This window comes from Scyliorhinus torazame, chromosome 7, assembly GCF_047496885.1.
Source record: "Scyliorhinus torazame isolate Kashiwa2021f chromosome 7, sScyTor2.1, whole genome shotgun sequence".
Classification (NCBI taxonomy): Eukaryota; Metazoa; Chordata; class Chondrichthyes; order Carcharhiniformes; family Scyliorhinidae; genus Scyliorhinus; species Scyliorhinus torazame.
The window spans coordinates 205,365,991-205,388,336 of record NC_092713.1 but is presented as its reverse complement, the minus strand read 5'-3'; the positions used below and the strand labels follow the sequence as shown (position 1 = coordinate 205,388,336).

At 46.5% G+C, this 22,346-nt stretch overlaps 1 gene segment (V, D, J or C); it reads right to left on the bottom strand.

Annotated features, from left to right (window-relative positions):
• Positions 1-471: 471 nt before the first annotated feature.
• LOC140427433 (Ig gamma-2C chain C region-like) overlaps positions 472-22,346 on the bottom strand; it is a 61,953-nt gene continuing 40,078 nt past the window's right edge. The window contains 4 exon segments of the C gene segment in view: positions 472-1,335; positions 3,253-3,320; positions 4,112-4,237; positions 5,088-5,408. Of these exon segments, the coding sequence occupies positions 1,333-1,335; positions 3,253-3,320; positions 4,112-4,237; positions 5,088-5,408 (518 nt within the window).

The following is a 22,346-nucleotide window of genomic DNA, read 5'->3' as shown; positions in this document are numbered from 1 at the left end:
TCAGGAACTGTATTGGTCCTGCTGTTATCAGTGAGTCGAGCTACAAGCTATTTGAAATAAAACAAATCAATACCTACGATCCCAACTCAGCGTTTTACTGAGACCAGACTGAATGCAGAAAGAACTCGATATCGTCACCAGCACAAGAGTTTCATTAACTACTGATTCAAGTAACCAGTCAAGGGTTCGAGTAGGTTGAGGGAATAGAAGATATGTGCCTGGAGAGTGTGAATTAGTGTTTCCCACTGAAACAGGAGTAACATTGTTCTGCATTATTGGGAAGTGCCAAATCTCAACTATTAAAAAGCACTTGTCTTTAAATCAGTAAATAGCCAACGCAACATCCATCTCTAAAGCACTCACTGAAAGTGACAACTGGATAGAACCCAAGTATTAGCCTCAGTCTTTTAACTAACATCTCCTGTGCAAACATCTGTTGAAATGGGAAAATCAATCCTAGATCAATAATCATTGTTCCTCGCAAAACAACATGCTTTATTGTGAACAGAGCAAGTACCAACAAGCAGTGGCTAATATATCCCTCAAACGCAGGCTGTATTCTGTTTAATAGGCAGCAGGATCTGATTGATGATCATCTTATCAGCTAAAATCAAATCCTGGTAATAGAAGCTCTGTGTCAATGTGCCACTCCCTGTTGTTTTCAGCAATGCACTAACCACCTCTTTGACTGCTCCTGCACATTTATTATTCAGCAATGAAAACTTGAAACGAACAAGGGATTCAGGAAACAAGGCAAACAACCTCTAGTAACTATTTACAATAAGCTGGTTTAGAGTCCTGGATGGAAGCTGGGCACGTAGGCCCCACACAAACTAAGTATAATTTTACAGTTTAGAAACGAGAGACATTCACTGATTACCTTTTAACATAATTAAAGATTCAAAGAAATCCAAGCGCAGGATAGGCTAATCCATCAATGCCTGTGTATATATTTCCCCTCATGGTGCTGCGGGGATGATCTTTACGAACGCCTTGTTGGCAGGCCTGGCATCTGCTTGGAGTTTCTGAAGCATGCCATGGGGGTGGCACATTTATGCCCACTGCTGGTCTTACAATTTGCATTGATTGCAAGCTATTGCAGGGGCAAAGGTGTCTATCTGGCGTTAGATCACAGATCAGCCATGATCTCATTGACTGGCTCAATGGTCCATCCATTATTGTTCCCAAACGACGTATAAAAACAGGTCGTAAGATATCAACAAACATTTCTGTATTTCCCACTGAATTGTACAATTAAATGCAGCCTATTCCTGTTTCCATAATATGGTTGCCGGCAAAATCACCAACCTTTGCTGGTCCCTCAAGTGTGTTTCACTGAAATAGAAGAAAAATCTTTAGAAGTAAACCTAGAAAACAATAATTAGCACTGCGATTTCAAACCCAGCTGCTCACAAAGATAAATCCGAAATAAAAGCAAAAAATGCTGGAAACTGACAGTAAATCAACATTTGTAAACAGGGTGGGATTTTCCGGCCCTTCCGCGGCATGTTTTCCGGCAGCGGAGCCAGCTCGACGTTGGCTGTTGGCGGGACCTTCCACCAACCCACCCCCGCGAGGCTCACCAGTCCCGCCATGGGTGGGGGGAATCACCTTTGGCGGGACAGAAGATCTTGGTGGCGGGAAGGGCCTGAGTATCCCACCCTATATCGGTTCTGAGACTCTGGGAAGTTTACACCCAAAACATGAAGCTGTCTTCTCTTTTACATTGCCGTACTTAGTGCGGGTTCCCCAACTTTCAGTTTTCATCCTGCATCACGGAAAAGCATGATAATGCCAAATCATATCTAATGCAACCATTTATATAACAGAACCAAAGTTATTTAAAGGACTACAGCCGAGAAAGAAGTGGACTGAAATAAACACACCAGCAAATTTGTATGACACTCTCTAGCCTCTTTTAGTGGAGATGTTAATGCATCTCAAATAAATTGTGCATCACCTGAGTTCAAAATAAAGGATTGGCATCTTATCAGTCTGCTCGAAATAATGGGAGTGTAGCCTCAGAACCTTTGAGGTCAGGTGTAATCTTCTGCTGTACTTCTGACTGAACAAGTTGATTCTGGAAAGGCACGTCTGCCACAAATACCACCCATGAAATTTCCCCTCATGGTGCTGCGGGGACGATCTTTACGAATGCCTTGTTGGCAGGCCTGGCATCTGCTTGGAGTTTCTGAAACACGCCATGGTGGTGGCGCATTTATGCCCACTGCTGGTCTTACAATTTGCATTGATTGCAAGCTATTTTTTCCCCATTTTTCATGATTAAGACAAAGAATGGACCAACATTTTAGGAACATGTTCAGTGTTAATGGGACTCCAGTGGGAGCAAGGTGCAGACAATGGCAGTGGTCCACAAAATGTACTATGATCACACTGGCTAAATGACCCTCCCATCCTCAGGCAGGAGGAAGGTTAGGAGGAAGGCAAACTACATGTGGTGGGCCACTCCCATTTTCTGCACCACCCGTCCACACCCAGCTCCTGCTAAAGTCCTGCTAAAATTACCTTCAGAACCACATCACACTGGAATAACAGAACAGCAACATTCAAAAGCGTAACTGATCAGATGACTGGGCAGCATAATTAATAAACAGAAATCTTTCAAATTACTTCTACCATCTGTGAGAAATTAATCGCTGTTTTTTGCACTAACGTGTGAATTATCCAATGGTTTGAGTTAATACAGTAAAGTGCAAATTTTTCAGTTAAAAATTGATCAGGCATTAAGTTATGTCTTGCTATCTAAATTAATTCTGTCAAGAGTTCACGAGATCTGTGCAAGACAGAGTGTAAAGTAAGTCACCGTGACTTCATTGAATAGAATAGAACCATAGAATTCCTACAGTGCAGAAGGAGGCCATCGAGTCTGCACCGACCCTCTGAAAGAGCACCTACCTCAGCCCAATCCCCCGCCCATCCTCGCAACCTCATAACCCCACCTAACCTGCACAGCTTTGGATACGGAGGAGCAATTTAGTGTGGCCAATCCACCTAACCTTTGGACTGTGGGAGGAAACCAGAGCACCCGGAGGAAACCCACGCAAACATGGGGAGAAAATGCAAACTCCACACAGACTCACCCAAGGCCAGAATTGATTCCGGGTCCCTGGCGCTAATGCTAACTACTGTGCCATCATGCCAATCATGTCCTAGACTTGAGAGATTTCCCTGAAACATATGATACAGACACAGGTCTCCCATGATTCAAACATACGGCTTTTGTCCAAATACCTTGTAATAGACATTTTGGTAGACGGATTCCTGTCTGGGCTCCAGGTTTAACGTCTCCCTAAAATCTGCTGCATTAAGAAATTGAAACATGGTAAGAAACTGTCATTCATGGCATGTTGTTACAATAATTTACAAGTGTGTATTATCTAACTTCCTCTTCACAATTAGTGGTTTAGTGGAATCATACAAAAGTACAGAACAGAAGGAAGCCACCAATTTTGCCCCTCTCCTTGGCAGCTCTGAGACTGATCCAGACTGAATGTAACCTTGGTGTTATATTTAAATTTGAGATATTTAACATAAGCTTCACCTGAAAGGAATGTTTGGGTTTTGGGTGGTGAGGAGTGAGGAGGTATAGGTAAGGTGCAGTACGAAGAGGATGAGGTGTTGTGGATCATGGAGGAGTGGACCAGGGTGTCACGGAGGGAGCGGTCCCTGCGGAATGCTGACAGTGGGGGATGAGGGGAAGATGTGTTTGGTGGTGCCATCATGCTGGAGTTGGCGGAAATGGAAGAGGATGATCTTTTGAATGCGGAGGCTGGTGGTGTGAGAAGTGAGGACAAGGGGGACTCTGTCATGATTCCAGAAGGAAGGCGTGAGGGCCGAAGTGTGGGAGGTGGGTGAGGCACGGTTGAGCGCATTGTCAACCATAGTGGGAAGGGGTAGGGATGACCCTCACTTCAGGAAAAAGAGAGACATCCATTTCGGAAGGTAGCATCATTGGAACAGATGCGACGGATGCGGGGAAACTGGGAGAATGTGATGGAGTCCTTACAGGAACAGTGGTGCAACACTTTAATTTGTGTTAAATTGTGCCAATGTTTCAAATGTGCATGCAGGGCACTAAAACCAATCTCACCTGTCTCGCTGCGGGAGGAAGAAGTGGTTTTCTTGTGGATGAGAATAACGGCAGCAATAATTAAAAGTAAGCCCCCCACAACAGCAACAATCCACAGCGGAGCCATGATTCCCAGGATTCCACCTGCTTTTAATACAATAAAGGAGACAATAGATCGATTTTGAAACAGGGCAGAGTTATGATTGAAATGAAATAATTTCCTGATTAAGGAATAAGTGCTAAGGCTTTTAGGTAGAGTAATATCTGTCAATCAAACTGGCATTAATTTGATCTTCCTTCTCCTTTAAGTACCATGGCCTAAGAGGGCATTGGCAACCATTGGATTGGTCTGTAATTATGTTTGGCAAAGCACTGTAGCCTTTTGCCACTGCCTTCTGCAGTATGGCTGACCAGGTAACTCTCCTGCTCTTGCTGTCTGCCATCAGGTGTATTGGAAGATTTACAGGCTGCTAACCAACCTATTTTACCATGTTATAAACACACCTTTCATGGCCATCAAATCCTGAAGAGGAACCTGAACCCAAAGCTTCATGCTAAGAGATAGGGACACTAGTACTGCACCAAAAAAACCTCAGAAATTAATCTCCACAATTTAATGATTTCACCTTGTGTGAACCAATGTGTGTATGAAGTTATATTCACACTTGATCAGCAGCAGCTTTCTCCCCACAGTTTTGAGAGGCCCTTTCCTCAAACCACAGACTTCTGCCAAAAGTACAATTGTTCCCACGGCTATTTTCATGGGGCCCAGGGTTACTAATTAACTGTCAACTCTCTCATCACTTAACAGACATCACCCACAATACCACCCTTGCCCCAATGACACAAACTAACCCCTCTTGTACACCCCACCAACTCAAACGTCCTGACACTCACAGTGCAATCCTCCCCTCACACACATGCACCTCACCCTCCCATTCAGATACCTGTATATATATATATATATATATACACACACACAGAAAATAAACCTTACCCAGCTCCTTACTGACTGCTCTCCGTATCGGCTGTCCCAGGGACACGTGTTTCACCTCACACCAGTAAGTGCAGTTACTTTCCCACTCTGCTGTCAGGACAGTGAGTTGGCTCACAGTCCGGTAGGTGCGGTTACTGCCCAAAGCCACTGCAAACTGCATCACTCCCGTATCCACTGGGCCATTCTCATCCCTCCAAGTCACTGAAATATCAGCAGGGTAAAAGTCTGATACCAAACAACTCATTACAATTGTTAGTCCTGCAGAGGCTGCGTCAAGAGGGGGAGAGACCAGTTGGATGACAGGCTCCCGAATGTAACCATCTACAGCAGAGAGGAACAGATCATTAGATACAAGATTAAACAAATATTTACAGCTTTTGTTCATGCATCAGATCAAATGCATTTAAAACATGTTAAGTGGAGGAAGAGGGCAGTGATTTTCCTGGTCACATAGCATCAAAAAATTTGCAATAAGGCAGAATCAATTAGACATTCAGAAGTGTAGAGACAGGACATGGTGAATGGGTGCCTTCCAGTTACAACCTGATTACTTTAACAGGTAAAACATACAAAAGCCTAGACTTTTGTTTTGAAGGAATGGCTGATGTAGATGACAGTATGTGAGTAAGGATGGAGAAGCTCATGTGGGAGAACAGGATAGTTTCCCCATGGATTTTAGCCACTGCCTTTGCCGGAATTGCAGGTTTCCGTCGGGTGTGGGGCATTATTGACTGCACGCAGGTTTTCCATAAAGACACCCTCAGCAAATGCACACCTTCATGAAACACAAGTCATTTCACTTGATCAATGCGCAGGTGGTTTGTGACCACAATGAGGCCTTTCCTGAAGTGTGTGCAAGTTTCCCAGGCACCTGCCATGACTCCTTCACATTAAGGAATTTATAACTCCTCAATCTATTTCAGCCACCTACCCAGATCTGGGGATGACTCATAGGGATAAGGGCTACCCCCGAAGAACAGGGCGAATGATTCCCTTTAGCAATCCCCTATCAGTGGCAGGGCGAAGTTACAATTGCAGCCATATCATCAACAAGAGTACCAGATGATTAGGCCATTGGGATTTTAAAGATGAGATTCCAATGCTTCTATTGGTTAGGGGGAGCTCTCCAATATTCCCCAGCAAAGGTTTCGGGAATAGTTGTTATGTGCTGTATAGTGCACAACTTTGCGCAGCAGAGGAGCCTTCAAGTAGAAGACAATGAAGCCATGGGCAAAGCTGCAACCTCAGAGGAGGAGGAGGAAGATCATGCACATTCAGACCATCCCAAAAGCGATGAGGATGATGAGCCATCAATGGGGGTAAGGACAGGCATCCAAGGCTGATTCTGTGCAGGAGGTTTGCTTGCCAGAAGAGTCCTTGTTCGGAGTAGATTTTCACAAGGTCTCCGAAAACACAACTGCTATCAGACTGTCCCTGGTGACATACCTCCACATAAACGTGCTTATGCCATGATGCCACATTCTCTCTAGGGTCTGCCCATTCCTCACAAGGGAGTGGAGCCCATTCCTCACGATGGCTCCCTGCTAGCAGGGCTGTGAATATGTGGCCTTTTGACAGCAGTTTTCACGATGTTGTGGGGATATAGTCCCTGAAAAGGAGAATCCAGCCCCATATCTATGAGCAAGAGATAAGGGGAATCCTCCTGGCAAGCCAGCCAGGAGAAGACAAAGGAAAAGGTACTGTATACGGAATAACGGAGGCGAGGAATAGCCACTTGAAAAATGTTTTTTGACGCCTTGATTTTTGGATGTCTTTTACTTATTTTTGCTGTGAATCTTGTATTTTTGACAACCAAATGTGTCTGTAAGAGAATGACAAGAAACCCTGAAGTAGCAATACCTTTACAGGGCATGGGAGGCTCTTTTTATTGATTCCTTATTCCTGATATTATTAACTAAATCTACTAATGTAAAGGCTTGTAACTCTTTTAAATGCTTGTAACCGATTCCAATGTTGAAGGACAGCATCCATCAAAGACACTTGTGAATGCGATTTCCTTAGCTTATATTCCTTTCGCTTTACTATTATTATATTGTTCATTTATTAATTGACTTATTTTATTAAGTTTAAAATAATAAAAAGGTGGGAGATGGTGGATTCAACAATTATAGAGGGGGGTCCTTTAAAATATTAGCTAAAATATACTGGAAAATAAAATGATTCTTGAAAATTATTGAATTTGTAGAAATAAATAAATAATTAACCTTTATGAATGAACGAATGAAAATCGCTTATTGTCACAAGTAGGCTTCAAATGAAGTTACTGTGAAAAGCCCCTAGATGCCACATTCCGGCGCCTGTTCGGGGAGGCTGGTACGGGAATTGAACCGTGCTGCTGGCCTGCCTTGATCTGCGTTCCAAGCCAGCGATTTAGCCCTGTGCTAAACAGCCCCTCTTTATTGTCACAAGTAGGCTTACATTAACACTGCAATGAAGTTACTGTGAAAAGCCCCTAGTCGCCACATTCCAACTCCTGTTCGGATACAGAGGAAGAATTCAGAATTCTCAGCTAGTATGGGAATTGAACCTGTGCTGCTGGCCTTGTTCTGCATCACAAACCAGCTGTCTACCCACTGAGCTAAACCAGCCCTGATAAACAGTAACATTGCCGTGACTCGGATTCGAACAGAGGCTGCTGCGGCCATAACGCAGAGTACTAACCACTATAAGAACACGGCGCCAATATGAGTAAGTTATAAAATTGGCTAATCTTTTGAATACTGTCCATGACTGTCTCAAATGTTACGAATAATGTACTGCAAGTACTCTTACTGAAAGTAAGAGATATGAGTATGAGGGTACATTCAACGAGTTTGAAACAATCTCGTAACTGAGGCCAGATGTGACGTAGGGAGTTTGAACATGGGACAACAGTTGTGGGAAAGTTAACTAATTTGGAGTAATTGATTAATGTCTAATTAACCAATCGCCTGTTAGGGCAGCACGGTGGCACAGTGGTTAGCACTACTGCCTCACGGCACCGAGGTCTCAGGTTCGATCCCGGCTCTGGATCACTGCACATTCTCCCCGTGTTTGCGAGGGTTTTGCCCCCACAATCCAAAGATGTGCAGGGTAGGAGGATTGGCTATGCTAAATTGCCCCTTAATTGGAAAAGTGAATTGGATACTCTAAATTTCCAGAAAAAAACCAATCGCCTGTTAAGTGACTGACGCTTTCCTGAACGAATCAAGGGGGTCTCAGCTGAGAATTAAAACCAATGAATCTAAGTAAGGGGCTAAACCCAGATAACGATTCCCTGCAGATTGTGATCCATTTGACTGATTAGAGGGAGGAATTTTAGCCATCGGAGAATCCTTGAAGCATTCGGAAAAATTACTTTTCGGGCCTTTTGTTGAAATGTCTTTTAATGTTGTAAATCTGGAGTCACTTTTATCTTGAAGTTTTTGCTTTCACTCGTTGGTGTCTCAAGGACATTTCAAGGAGACTATGGGTGATTCCTGATTCCTCTTTGTCAATTGTTTATGTTAACATGCGGGCTAATGTTTGGGGGTTTGGTGGGAGGATGGGATCGTTGTTATTGATATGGGGATTGACATTACATTCGTTGCTGATTATTGTTTATTGTTGGGTGTAAATTTGGGAGAAAATGTGAAAAAGGAGAATAAAAAAATATTTTTTTAAAAAGGACATTTCCAGGCCCGCAGAAACAAGGTCTTTTGATTTAATTTTGTGTGAATATACCAAAATGAGTTCTTAAAGAAATAAACATTGCTTTATATTTATGACCGATAGATAAGGGTAATCCAACTCATGCCCACAATCCAGATAATGACCCGAATGAAGAGGTCAAACCCTTTTCCGCTGCAGATATAGCATCTCACGCACAATTAAATAAGTGTGCCGTAACACTCATTGAAATAGCTTTTACTACATCCATTCTAGTCCATGGTCCCGGATAAGACCTGGATGCCATATGCATCAGTCCTGTCTTAAATGTACCTCTGCAAATTGCATGAAGCACATTCTGTGACATCAGAAAAGACAATGGGTTGGATTCTCAGTTCCTGAGGTTAAGTGCGTGGCGCCAACGGAGAATCCGCAGGTGGTTCACGGCGGGTAAATCGGCGCAAACCACTCACTGACTCCGGTACCGGTGAGGGGCTAGCAGTGGCGCCGTGTGGAAAACCGCAGATCGTGTGAAAAGCATCCGGCAAATCGCCGGGTCCTGGGCCGCGCATACGCAGGGCTGACAAGCTACACCTATTGCACTGGAAAACATGGCGCCGGCCCTGCTGGACCGCATACCCGCCCACCCTGACCCCACAGCCCACCCTCTGGCTACGCCCCAAACCTAGCAGAAGCCCCCCAGCCAGCGGCACGGTTCCCGGCTGAGTGTGGTGGCGCTAGACACTGTCCGCAGCCGGCACACAAGGTTCCTGCCTGCTGGGACCACACATGGCACGCGCCGTCGGGAACTCGGCCCAACGGGCAGAGTATTGTGGGTGAGCCGGCTGATGACACGCCAACGGCCTTGCGGCTGCGCGCGGTGCACATCCCGATGATACTGATTTGTAGGGGGCGGAGCATCGCGAACCGGCGTCATACTGGCGCCTGCCCTGATTCTGGCATCGGAATCCATTCTCTGCTTGATTGCTGATCTCAATCTCAGCGTCGGGCTACGGAGAATTCCGCCCAATGCATTTACCGTGGAGGCGAGAGCAAATTAGCTACACATGCCCACACCAAGGCCAAAGTGCAACACTGCCGTGCGATGACTGTCTTGCACCCAGCACTCATGCTTGAGATGCACTTGCTGACTAGCATCTAACCATGGAATCAGATCATTCAGCTTCCCTTCGAGGCACGCTTAAGTGGAAACTAAAAAATACAAGGTGCTTCTTAATGATTGACCTTTAGATCTCTTTGATCTCTGGAGTATGATGTGATACAACAGAGACAGAAAAAGCTCTCGGATGCCTCACCAATTAAGTCACATCATTGCTTCTGGTGAAGCCACATTGAGATGCAATTCCACGTGTTGCCCTCAATGTTACTGGTAAGAAGCAACCTCACATTTGTATCATTCCTTTTGAACTCTCTAATGCAGTGTTCTTCAAATTTTTTTTCCAGGGACCCATTTTTACCGACCGGCCAACATTCGGAACCCAATCCGGCCGACCTTCGCGACCCACGCCGGCCGACATGCGCGATCCACCATTTTCTCTTACCTTGTTTGCTGCTGACAAAAATGGAGGAAATGGTTTTGGGTCTCTTTGGCCCTCGTACACGCTTCTCCAATGGAACCTGTTGGATGAAGGTGAAGCCTTCTGGTATCGGAAAGTATGGATTCTCCTCTGTAAAATTTTATCAAATAAACCCCCCCCCCTCCCGAACTTGTAAAAAAAAAAATTTTTTTAATGAGTAAAATAAATGAAAAAAATGAATAAACCCTCCCAAACTTGTAAGAAAAAATGAATAAAATAATTGATAAAAATGAATAAACCCCCCCCCCGAACTTGTAAACAAAACAAAATGAATAAAATAAACAAAAAAAATTAAAATTAAATGAATAAAATAAATGAATAAAAACCACTACAGAAGTTGTAAAACAAAAAGCTGCATTTAAAAAAATAGCGGCTGCACTGCGCATGAGTGCCCGATGATCGACGCTTGCGCATGCAATGATGATCGTGCGCGCATGTGCAATGCGGCCAAATTTTTTTTTTAACATATTCGCAGCCGCTTGCAGCCGGCATTATGAAAAGCCGGCTGCTGCGCGGGGATTTGCCCAATAGGGAGCGCCGCAGACAATGGCTCCGCGACCCTCCCAACACCTGCCCGGGTTGTTCGCGCCCCCGACTTTGAAGAACACTGCTCTAATGTGCACACATACACTGAGTCATAAAGAAGTGAAAGTAAATAAAGTCCTGAATATAATTATGATAACCACAGTGAAAGTAAATTGTGAAGAGGATGGAAAGAGGCTACAAAGAGACATAGATAGGTTAAGTGAGTGGGCAAAACTCTGGCAAATGGAGTATAATGTGAGCAAATGTGAAATTGTCCATCTTGGCAGGAAGAATAAACGGAAGCTTATTATCTAAATGGCAAGAGATTGCAGAACTCTGAGGCGCAGAGGGATCTGGGTGTCCTAGTGCATGAGTCACAAAAGGCGAGTATAGAGATACAATAAGTAATTAGGAAAGCAAATAGTACATTATTTTTTATTGTGAGGGGAATGGATTACAAAAGTGGGGAGGTTGTGCTTCAGTTGTACAGGGTACTTGTGAGGCCACATCAAGAGTATTGTGTAGAATATGGGTCTCCTTATTTAAGGAAAAATTTAAATACATGAGAAGCAGTTCAAAGAAGAATTATTAGAGTAATATCAGGAATGTGCGTGTTCCTTTATGAGGAAAGATCAGAAAGGTTAGGTTTGTATCCACTAGAGTTTAGAAGAGAAAGAGGAGACTTGATTAAAACCTTTAAGATCTGAGGTGTATTGGCAGGGTGGATGTGGAGAGGATGTTTCCTCTTGTCAGAGAATCTAGAACAAGGGGTCACTGATTAAAAATAAGGGGTCACTCATTTATGACCGAGATGAGGAGATTTTTTCTCTCTCAGAGGGTTGTGTGTTTCTGGAACTCTCTTCCTTAAAAGGCAGTAGAAGCCGAGTCTTTGAATACTTTTAAGGCAGAGCCAGATAGATTCTTGATTAACCAGGGGGTGAAAGAATATCGTGTGTAGGTAGGAATCTGGAGCTGAGGTTGCAATCAGATCAGCCATGATCTTATTGAATGACAGGGCAGGCTGAAGGGGCTGAATATCCTACTCCTGTTCCTAATTGGAATGTTCGTATGATCCACTGGTGCTCTAGGTGAGATAGTGCCCTGTCCTACGATGTGCCCTTGCATGTTGTCTTGGAAGAGATGGAGAAAGATTGCACACTTATTTGCCGAAAGGGCAATGAGGAGCATGATAGCTGGCCTCATCGTGCAAGAATCTATGTGATACCTCCGAAGACTGCGGTCTCTGCATGGGCAGCTGTGGTCACTGGCATATATGCAGCAGCTATGGGCTCTGGTGGAGTTAAGGAAGATGAGGATGTGGAGGAGCTCTCAGCACCTTCGCTCTGCTCGGTTACTTGCACAGCTCTCGGTTGGCCTTCGGTTGGTGGGACGGGCTGCTGGTGTGCAGCAACCATCCAATACAACAAGCCAAAAAGAAAATGCTGGAAAATCTCAGCAGGTCTGGCAGCATCTGTAGGGAAAGAAAAGAGCTAAAGTCCAGATGACCCTTTGTCAAAGCTAAAGACAGAGAAAATGGGAAATATTTATACTGTGGAGTGAGAATGAAAGATGAGTCATAGCCACAGAAACCCAGGGAAACCTGGTGCTAATGGCAGCCCCCAGAGAGAACAAAAGATGTGAAAGGCCAAACAGCAGAGAAACTAACATCAGAGGGTAAACTGTGACAGATGTAGATGTGAGGGAGGGGAAGGGGAAAGCAAAGGGGAGAAATGGTAACGAAAGGTGGATAAGATGGGGGGGGCGATGAATATATATAAAGAAAAACAAGAGAGAAAGAAATGGTAAAAGACAGTTAAAATGAAATGGGATGAAAACAAATGGATCGAGGTGGTGTACAGCTAATCATTTGAAGTTGTTGAATTCGATGTTGAGACCGGAAGCGTGCCTACCCGGCAGATGCAATTTGATGTTGTTCCTCCAGTTTGCGTTGAGCTTCACTGGAACATTGTAGCAGGCCAAGGACAGACATGTGGGCATGGGAGCAGGGTCTTGTGTTAAAATTGTAGCCATGTAAAATGGCTAACTCCCGATTAGAATGGCCAAACCTCGATTTAAAATGGTGAACGGAAGAGGCTGATGGGAAAATCAGCCAACAGGACTCAAACAGACAGCTGCAGGTAAAACTGTGTATTCGCCTCTGGGGAAGCCAGACAGAATCGATACCTGCAGCCATCAACACGACAACACACCAGCCATCTGCATAGTAAGTAGCAATCCCGGGAACAATATGCTACAAATTAGTAACGCAAAGCCGACCCAGACTTTCCGGCGCCAGCAGGAGCTTACACAAAGAGAGGTGAATGACCACCCCTCGATCAAGGAATCGCTCCAGCATTGGAGAATATCGAACCAAGTGATTGGGATGAAGTCCAATCACTTGGAACCAGGTACGAGGTCCGCCCCGAGAGGCGGGAAGCCCCTGTGGACTATAAGAATAGGGGCCAAGTTCAAATTGACCCTTCTTCTCCTCTCCGCACCCTTCGAGACCCTTCTGCTGACCCTCTACAACAGCCGCAAGAAACAGTAAGGTCTTACTCCAACGCTCGCTACGAGATAGGCACTCCTGACTATCGACCTGTACCCGCTTTCAATCCCGCAGGCTCAGAACCCATACGAAAGGCCATTCGTTTCCCTGACCTGGTGGGCCATTTCCAAAGTTAAGTATTGGCCTGTTAGTTGTAGGAAGTAGCTTAGAAGTAGAATTAATGTATAAGTATTGATTACTGTATATAATAAATGTACGTTGATTTAACTCTTACTAAGCGGTGTGTTGGATTATTGATCATTACTCGGACTTGTACCATGTGGCGGTATCAGAAAGATACCTGGCGACTCAAGAGCAAAGGTGATAGAACAAGAGCAATTAAACTAAAGCTAAAATGAGCAACATTTTGGCGACATTCTGATGGGACCCGATCTAGAAGTGGAAAACCACTCTGGGAGAACCCAAGAAATTTGAATTAGAAACCCAATTGGAAACAGAAAACCACAATTGTTCAAGCAGTTCTGATCAATACTCATAATTCGGAAGTGTGTGTATGCATGCGTAACTAACAGGGCTATAAGGTAAAACTGATAGATTTTTGTTGCGTCAAAACTGTTGGAAGTCTGTATTTTCGGAAAGTAGCGAAAGCCGTACCCGCATTTACAACACCGCCTTAGCCCCCTGTTCCAAATTTAGAGGAAGCAGTCGGATAGGAAAGATGGCCATACAGGCAATGCAGCGCCTCATGAACCCTGAGGAATTTGCGGTCGCAGTGACCAGCAGCAGTAGAGTGGGACAGTGTCCCATTTGGGAGGAGGAAATCTGGAAATATCTCAAGGGGAAAGCATAGCCCCTGTGGAATGATTTCTGCGATAATGAGGAATCAGGTCCCGGAAGTATAGGGCATACTTGATGGGAGAACCTGAGCGAGATACACAAAAAAAGCTTGGGAAAAGCTCGCAAGCCGATGGCAATCGTGTCCTGTTTGGCACAATTGCGAGGCACAGAGGAGGTCGTCAAGACGCTCCGCAAAGAAGTTGAGGTTATACATCGGATGAGTAAAGTCGATGTAAGCGAAGTTGAAAAAGAGAATTTAGAATTAAGGAGGAAATTGGCAGCAAAGGATGGAGAGGTGGCTGACGCCAAACGGGGTCACCAGTCTTGTCTGGCGCATTTAAGCAGTTTCCAGTCGCAGTATGAAAAGGCCTATCAGGACATGCAACGTGCAGTCCTGGTAAGAGAAGAGACAGAAAAACGGGTAGAGACGCGACAGAAACAGTGTAGTGATCTTAAGGCAGCATTAAGAGCACTCCACGCTGCCACCACAGAACAAAGACAGAGCACCATAGATCATGCAAAGTGCCGGAAGCAGATTGCAGAGCTGCAATCACTGCTTTCTGTTCAGGAAGGTTTTCAGGAAGCCTTTGGGGAAAAGTTAGACCAGGAAGACGGCCCTGATTGGGAAGAGTTACACGAAACAGCGAAGAGATATGTTCAGGGAACATGTGCGCAGGGAAAGCCCCAAAAGAGAAAAGCACCCCAACCCCCCACACAGCAGATAGTTCAGGCTCCAATGAACGCTGTAACCACCCACCACACAGCCACATCGGACGATGCGGAATATCTGTATTCCACCCCCTTAACAGTGACCCAATTACGGGACGCGTGCGAGAAGATCACACCGTTCCTCCCCGCCTCAGACCTCCACCATTTCTTTGCCAGAGTTAGACATCAGGCGAACATGTACGGCCTGGATGAGAGAGAGCATGTAAAGCTCATGGTTTTAAGTTTAGATCCGTCGGTAGCAGCAGCCCTCCCCGACCCACAGAATGTAGGAGGAGGCACCCTTGCAAAAATGCATACCGCGATCCTGGATGCGATCGGGTATACCTGGGGTGACCCCGTAGATGGCCTCAACAAATGTAGGCAGAAGAAATCTGAGCACCCCACAGCGTTTGCTGGACGCCTGTGGATTCACTTCGCAGCAGTCTTCGGAGACGTAGACCGTGCCCATTTGTCCCCAGACAACATGGCCAAAAGGACCCGCACCCTTATCTCCCATGCCACAGATGCAGGACAGAAAGCCTGTACGAGTTATGATCCCTCAGAGGAGGCCCATAACTAGAAGTGGGTAGTTAAAAGATTGTCCTGCGTTTGGGAGCAATCTGTTCAGAGCAAACCCACTGTTAAAAATAGCGAGGAAAGGCAGGCCGGCGCAGACATGCAGGCAGTAAAAACACACCAGAACCCCGCATGGGTGAATGAGGGAAAGAACAGCCCCCCACCCAAGTCACAAGAGTGTTACAACTGCGGACAGTTGGGACATTTCGCAAAAGAGTGCAATGCCCCTAAAAAGCCACAGAGAGCCCAACAGACAGGCACTCTGAGTAAGATAAAGACAGAGCCCATCCATAGCGTTAGCGCCCGTTCGGATCAGACGGACTTGACCGGAACGGACTGACGGTGTTCGGGCTTCCCCAGTTGGGTCTGCGACACCCTTTGGGATAGGTCAGGATGACCCGTAGTTGCAGCGAAAATTCGGGGACAGCCTATCGAATTTCTTTGGGACACAGGAGGGTCCCGCACCACCATAAATTCCTCCACCCTATTTCAAAAAGACACGTGGCCCACTACAGCCACTATCACCCTCAGCGGCTTTACAGGCCACTCACAGCAGGGACACATCACAGCCCCTGCACCCATTCAAATCGGAACCATCACCACCAAGCACCCCGTGGTTTTAGTAGATCTGCCCCACACAGCAGAACACATTCTGGGAATCGATTTCATGAATTCCCACCACCTTTCATTCGATCCAGTCAACCAGTGTGTCTGGAAGATGGCGAAATCCGCAAGAGCCCCCGCAATGCTCAACATAGGCGAATATATGAACAAAATTAGCGCCGTAAGCAAATTTTGGTTCAACCCGACCACGCTTAGCACGGACAAGCAGGTTAGGGCAGTTCTGCAAAAGAACAGGGCAGCATTCGCGACCCACAAGCACGACTGTGGACGGATGACTGGCTCCTTACAAGTAACAGGACCTGACCCTAGACCCCAAAAACAGTACGGGTTTCCCCAAGAGGCAGAGGGAGAAATCTCAAAAGTAATAGAGAGCTTATTAGAGCAGGGCATACTTAGATTAGTAGCCTCCACTAATAATGCCCCGATTTCGCCAGTGAGAAAGCCCGATGGATCATGGCGACTAACCATTGATTATCGGGAGCTCAACAAAGTCACCCCCGCAGCAGCCCCCACAGTAGCCACAAGTCCTGAGACCATGCTCAAGCAGGGACTCAATTCCCGCTACTCCACCGTTTTGGACATCAGTAATGGATTCTGGTCCATTCCATTGGCAAAGGCGTGCCAGTACAAATTTGCCTTCACCTTTAAAGCACAGCAGTACACATGGACATGCCTGCCACAAGGATTCCACAACTCCCCCTCTATATTCAACCGACAGCTGGCAAATGGATTAGCAAAATGTTCTCGCCCCGAATGTCTGGTACAGTATGTAGACGACCTACTACTGCAGACAGACACCAAGGAAGAGCACATTGAGCTTCTGTCCGAACTCCTGGAACAACTTTTTTTATAAAATAATTTTTATTAAAGGTTTTCACAAAATATCAAGAACAAAATGAGAAAGAAAAAGAACCCAACAGGGTTAAGTGCAAAACACAATCTAAAAAAGCAACCCCCCAAACCCCTCCTCCCATGTACCTAAATAATAAATTAACATTAACACCCCGACTTAACACAACAGGTGTATATACCCCCTCAGGCCCTTCCAGTGTAAATAACATAAACAAAATTAAAGTAAATCCCACCCCCCCCCCCCCCACCCTCCGTGCTGCTGCTGCCATTGACCAATGTCTATCGTTCTGCCAGAAAGTCTAAGAACGGTTGCCACCGCCTAAAGAACCCTTGTACCGACCCTCTCAAGGCGAATTTCACCCTCTCCAATTTAATGAACCCTGCCATATCGCTGATCCAGGATTCCACGCTTGGGGGCCTCGCATCTTTCCACTGAAGGAGAACCCTTCGCCGGGCTACCAGGGACGCAAAGGCCAGAATTCCGGCCTCTTTCGCCTCCTGCACTCCCGGCTCCTCTGCCACCCCAAATATTGCGAGCCCCCAGCCCGGTTTGACCCTGGATCCTACCAACCTCGACACCGTCCTCGCTATGCCCTTCCAAAATTCCTCCAGCGCTGGGCATGCCCAGAACATATGGGTGTGATTTGCTGGGCTCCCTGAGCACCTAACACACCTGTCCTCACCCCCAAAGAACCTGCTCATACTTGTCCCGGTCATGTGTGCCATGTGCAGCACCTTAAACTGTATGAGGCTGAGCCTCGCGCACGAAGAGGAAGAGTTCACCCTCCCTAGGGCATCTGCCCACGTCCCCTCTTCGATCTCCTCTCCCAACTCCTCCTCCCACTTACCTTTCAACTCCACCACCGAGGCCTCCTCCTCCTCCTGCATCACCTGGTAAGTTTCCGAGATCTTCCCCACTACCACCCCCCCCCCCCCCCCCCCCCCCCCCCGAGAGCACCCTGTCCTGTACTGTGTGTGGCAGTAGCCGTGGGAATTCCACCACCTGCCGTCTGCCAAACGCCCTTACCTGTAAGTACCTGAAGGTGTTCCCCGGGGGGAGCCCGTACTTCTCCTCCAGCTCACCCAAGCTCGCGAAAACTCCTGGAACTATTACATTCAATTGGTTGTAAAGTCAACCCCAAAAAGGCCCAGATTTTGGAAGAAAAAGTGGTATATTTGGGAACAATTATCACGCACGGTAAACGCGAGATCGAGCATAAAAGGATTGACTCGATTGCTAAATTGCCCCTTCCCCAGAATGTTTCAGCCCTCCGGTCGTTTTTAGGACTGGTTGGCTACTGCCAAATCCACATTGACGGTTTCGCCAGCAAGGCAGCGCCCCTCTCGGACCTCCTAAAGAAGGGAGCCCCCTGGGAATGGCTTCCGCAGCATACGGATGCTGTGGACTCTTTAAAACAGGCACTCATAGCAGCCCCCGCACTACAAGTTCCAGACCCGCTTTCCCCTTACGCAGTAGAGGTAGCTCCTCCAGGAACGGCACGACCAGTTAAGACCCGTAGCTTACGCCTCCCGACTTCTGGATGCTGTGGAGCAGGGATTTTCAGCCTGTGAGAGGCACCTGCTCGTAGTTTTCTGGGCAGTCCAGTACTTTTCATATATTACCGGACTGAACCCCATCACAATTCTGACCGAACACACCCCCACCCAACTTTTACTGGACGGACGACTCAAAGACGGTACAGTAAGCCAAATAAGAGCAGCTAGATGGACCGTTCTCTTGCAGGGACGGGACATCACAGTAAAAAGGACAAAGACACACACCTACTTAGCTGACAATTTACAGTACCCCGGAACCCCCATGAATGTGAGATTATCTCTCAACACCACAACACAGGCCCCTTTATCGCTAAAACACCCCCCAGAAAGATAGGAAATTCAACTCAGAGCCCCCCGCACACGGACACGTGTGAGCCCATTAAGATTTATGTGGATGGATCTTCCACAGTCTTGGATGGGAAGCGCATAACAGGTTGCGGGATCTATGTCGAGGATGCGCCCTTGAGGAAATAGCGTTAAAACTACCCGGACACTTAGGCGTGCAGGCAGCAGAGCTCGCGGCCATCGCGTATATAGTGGAACACCCAGGTTCCTTCCCCAGCACAGCAGACATATACTCGGACAGCCTCTATGTCTGTAACAGCCTTACGGAATTTCTGCCCCTGTGGGAAGCAAGAGGATTTGTTTCCGCAGATGGGAAACCCCTCCCCTCAGCCCCATTGCTCCGTCATATTTTAGAAAAAGCACAGAACAGGACTTTTGGGATCATCAAAGTCCGCAGCCACCATCGTTCCTCCCTCCCTGGAAATGTAAAAGCCGACGCACTGGCTAAAGCAGGTTCCAGACATGGGTATTTTTGGACACCCCCCGAAAGCGCTCCAGTGAGTGCAGTTCAGGTCACACAGAGTAGAATCGAGGATCTAGCAGAGGTCCAGAAGCAGGACAGCAATCTCAAGGAAATTATAAAGGGAAAATATCCCGCCTCCTACGAGAGGTTTAGAAATACACTGACCACACATGACGGTGTGGTGTTAAAGGACACCCTTTATGTGGTTCCTGAACAGGACAGGAACCAATTGATTTGTTTGTTCCATGACGGTCATGGACATCAGGGAATCGATCCCACTGCAGCCCATCTCAAACAGCTTTGTTGGTGGCCAAATTTAAAGGAAGATGTAAACTATTACATAGAAAATTGTCTTACCTGTGCGCAGAATAACCCTGACAGATATGCCAAAAAGGCCCAACTCAGCCACACCCGACCCGTTAATGGCCCCTGGACTAACCTCCAGATTGATTTTATAGGTCCATTGCCCCCTTGCAGGAATGGCTATATATATGTACTTGTGGTCATAGACACATTTACAAAATGGGTGGAAGCATTTCCAGCCCGCACTAACACTGCAAAAACCACAGCCAAGATTCTAACCCACCACATCTTTACCATTTCCAAAGTTAAGTATTGGCCTGTTAGTTGTAGGAAGTAGCTTAGAAGTAGAATTAATGTATAAGTCTTGATTACTGTATATAATAAATGTGCGTTGATTTAACTCTTACTAAGTGGTGTGTTGGATCATTGATCATTACTCGGACTTGAACCACGTGGCGGTATCAGAAAGATACCTGGCGACTCAAGAGCAAAGGTGATAGAACAAGAGCAATTAAACTAAGGCTAAAACGAGCAACAAAATGGCAAGCAACGGGAAGGTCAGGCTCCTGAATGCGCACAGACCGATGGTGCTCCGCAAAGCGATTACCCAGTCTGTATTTGGTCTTTCCGATTTAGAGGAGACCACATTGGGAGCAGCGAATGCAATAGACCAAATTGGAACAGGTGCAAGTGAAACGCTGCTTAACCTGGAATGGGTGTTTTGGGCCTGGGATGTTAAACATGGAAGAGGTAAAGGGGCAAATCCAACAAGCGCTGTGCAAACACAGTGAATGTCCTGTTCAGGGTATTTTATGGATGGCTGGACTCATACTCTGAGTGGACTGACCCAGGCTACTGAGGGAGGTTTGCACCCTAACCTGGCCAAGACACTGCTCTTGCATTCACTTAGAGTGTTACTGCTCTCCACAGGATTGGCATATTTCTCATTATCAAAACTCATGTGGTGAAGTCTCTGGGGACAATGTAGAGCTCATGACGGCAATGGATTTGTCGATTCATGGTCCAAGAGCTCCCACTGCCTCAGGGAACTCCACCAGATGTCCACACATCTGCTCCCAATTGGACAAATACTGCGCCCTAAAGCTGACCCCTGAGGCTCCACATTCCTGCCCACTGAAGCACCATCATGACTTTCCTCTCTGCTCCAAGGGAGACTGTGCACAGATGTCTCTAACTCTACACCTTGCCCTGCACTCTGGTGTGGTGTCTTTCACCGAGTGTCATCGACTGCAAGCCACTACTCAGATCCAATGTGCTCATATCTGTTTTGGCAAAGTGTGGGCAGGTATGACACGATGCTGCACCATCTCTTCCTCCTTTTTGAACCCCCAGGGATGATGTGGACCCAGAGAGAGGGTGAGCTGAGCAGGGCCTGTGTGTGACACAAAATGAGATATTTAGGTATCGCTCTTCTCATAACGAAGTCAAGCTCTGATTCACTCCATTGCCTTAACCATGCTTGCATTGCCCTCATGACTCAACCCCATGCTTCGACTCTTCCTAATGCCAGTGTTCCATCGTGCTCAGCATGACCTCCACCATTACCACCTTGTGCCAAGGCGATCTCAACACCTCCTTTACCACCAACTACTGGAGATTTACTATCAATAACAGCAAACAGCTTTCGCAACCCAGCATTCTCCAGGGCCATTTGCTACATGGCATGCCTGGGCCAATGGTAGGCTCCTTCACCACCAGTCTAAACCATCACTTTTGTGTTCTTCACTCTTTTGTTCTGTAACCACAACATGAATTTATGTCAACCTCAGACATAACGCATGCAGAGATAATTCTCTTCAATGCGCCTGTGCAGCACACTGCCCATTTACTATCATTTTTACATGCAGCTAAGTGCTCCTCTGCTTCAGCATTGAGCATTGAATGTGCCAGGTCTTGCTTTTGATCTGCATGAAACCCTTCCCTTGGATCTCTCTATCTGTGAGCCAAACTACTCACCTTGCCAGAACACAGGTCAGTGAACCTTTAGCAGCACTGGATCTATGATCCCATATTAATTAATTATTGAATTCATTTTTGTGTGCTTATGTGCATGAACCAGTTACACCATCTTATCTATGAATATTTCTAACAGTGTGGTTGAGAGACGGGCTTTGCACATACACTTGGGACCGTGTATGTAGCAGCGATTAATCCAAGGTGACATGCTGTGCTCAACAACCAAGGCCTACTGGTTTGCTCCACCCGAATCAGATTGTTATGCTACTACACTGTGCAAATGTGAGGGACCTACTCAAGGGTCCACAGTGTGGGCACATCCAAAGAGACGAGTGGCAATTGTTATAATCCCAGTTGATGTTATAACTGGACAGGAAGATCCCAGAGTGGAATCCTGGCTCAGAAGACTGTGGGAGGAATGCTCTGTTGTCCAACGCTGAAATCAGGAAAGGCGATTGGGTGGAGAATAGGTATCGATGACAAAATTGCGACGGGCAGCGATTTGACGCCATCTCGCGATTCTCCGTCACCTCGGCAGTGGCCAAATGCGTTCCGGAATGCACGTACAGTAAACACCGTTTGCATTGGATCATTAGTGGGCCCGACCCAGTATTTTCTGGGGCCTCCGTGATTCTCCGCCTCCGAAGAGCCGAGTTCCTGGTGGCGTGGTTCACTTGTGCTTTTAGAGATCATGAAACCGATGTTGTGGCTACTGAGGGAGGGAGAGACGGAGGAGGTAG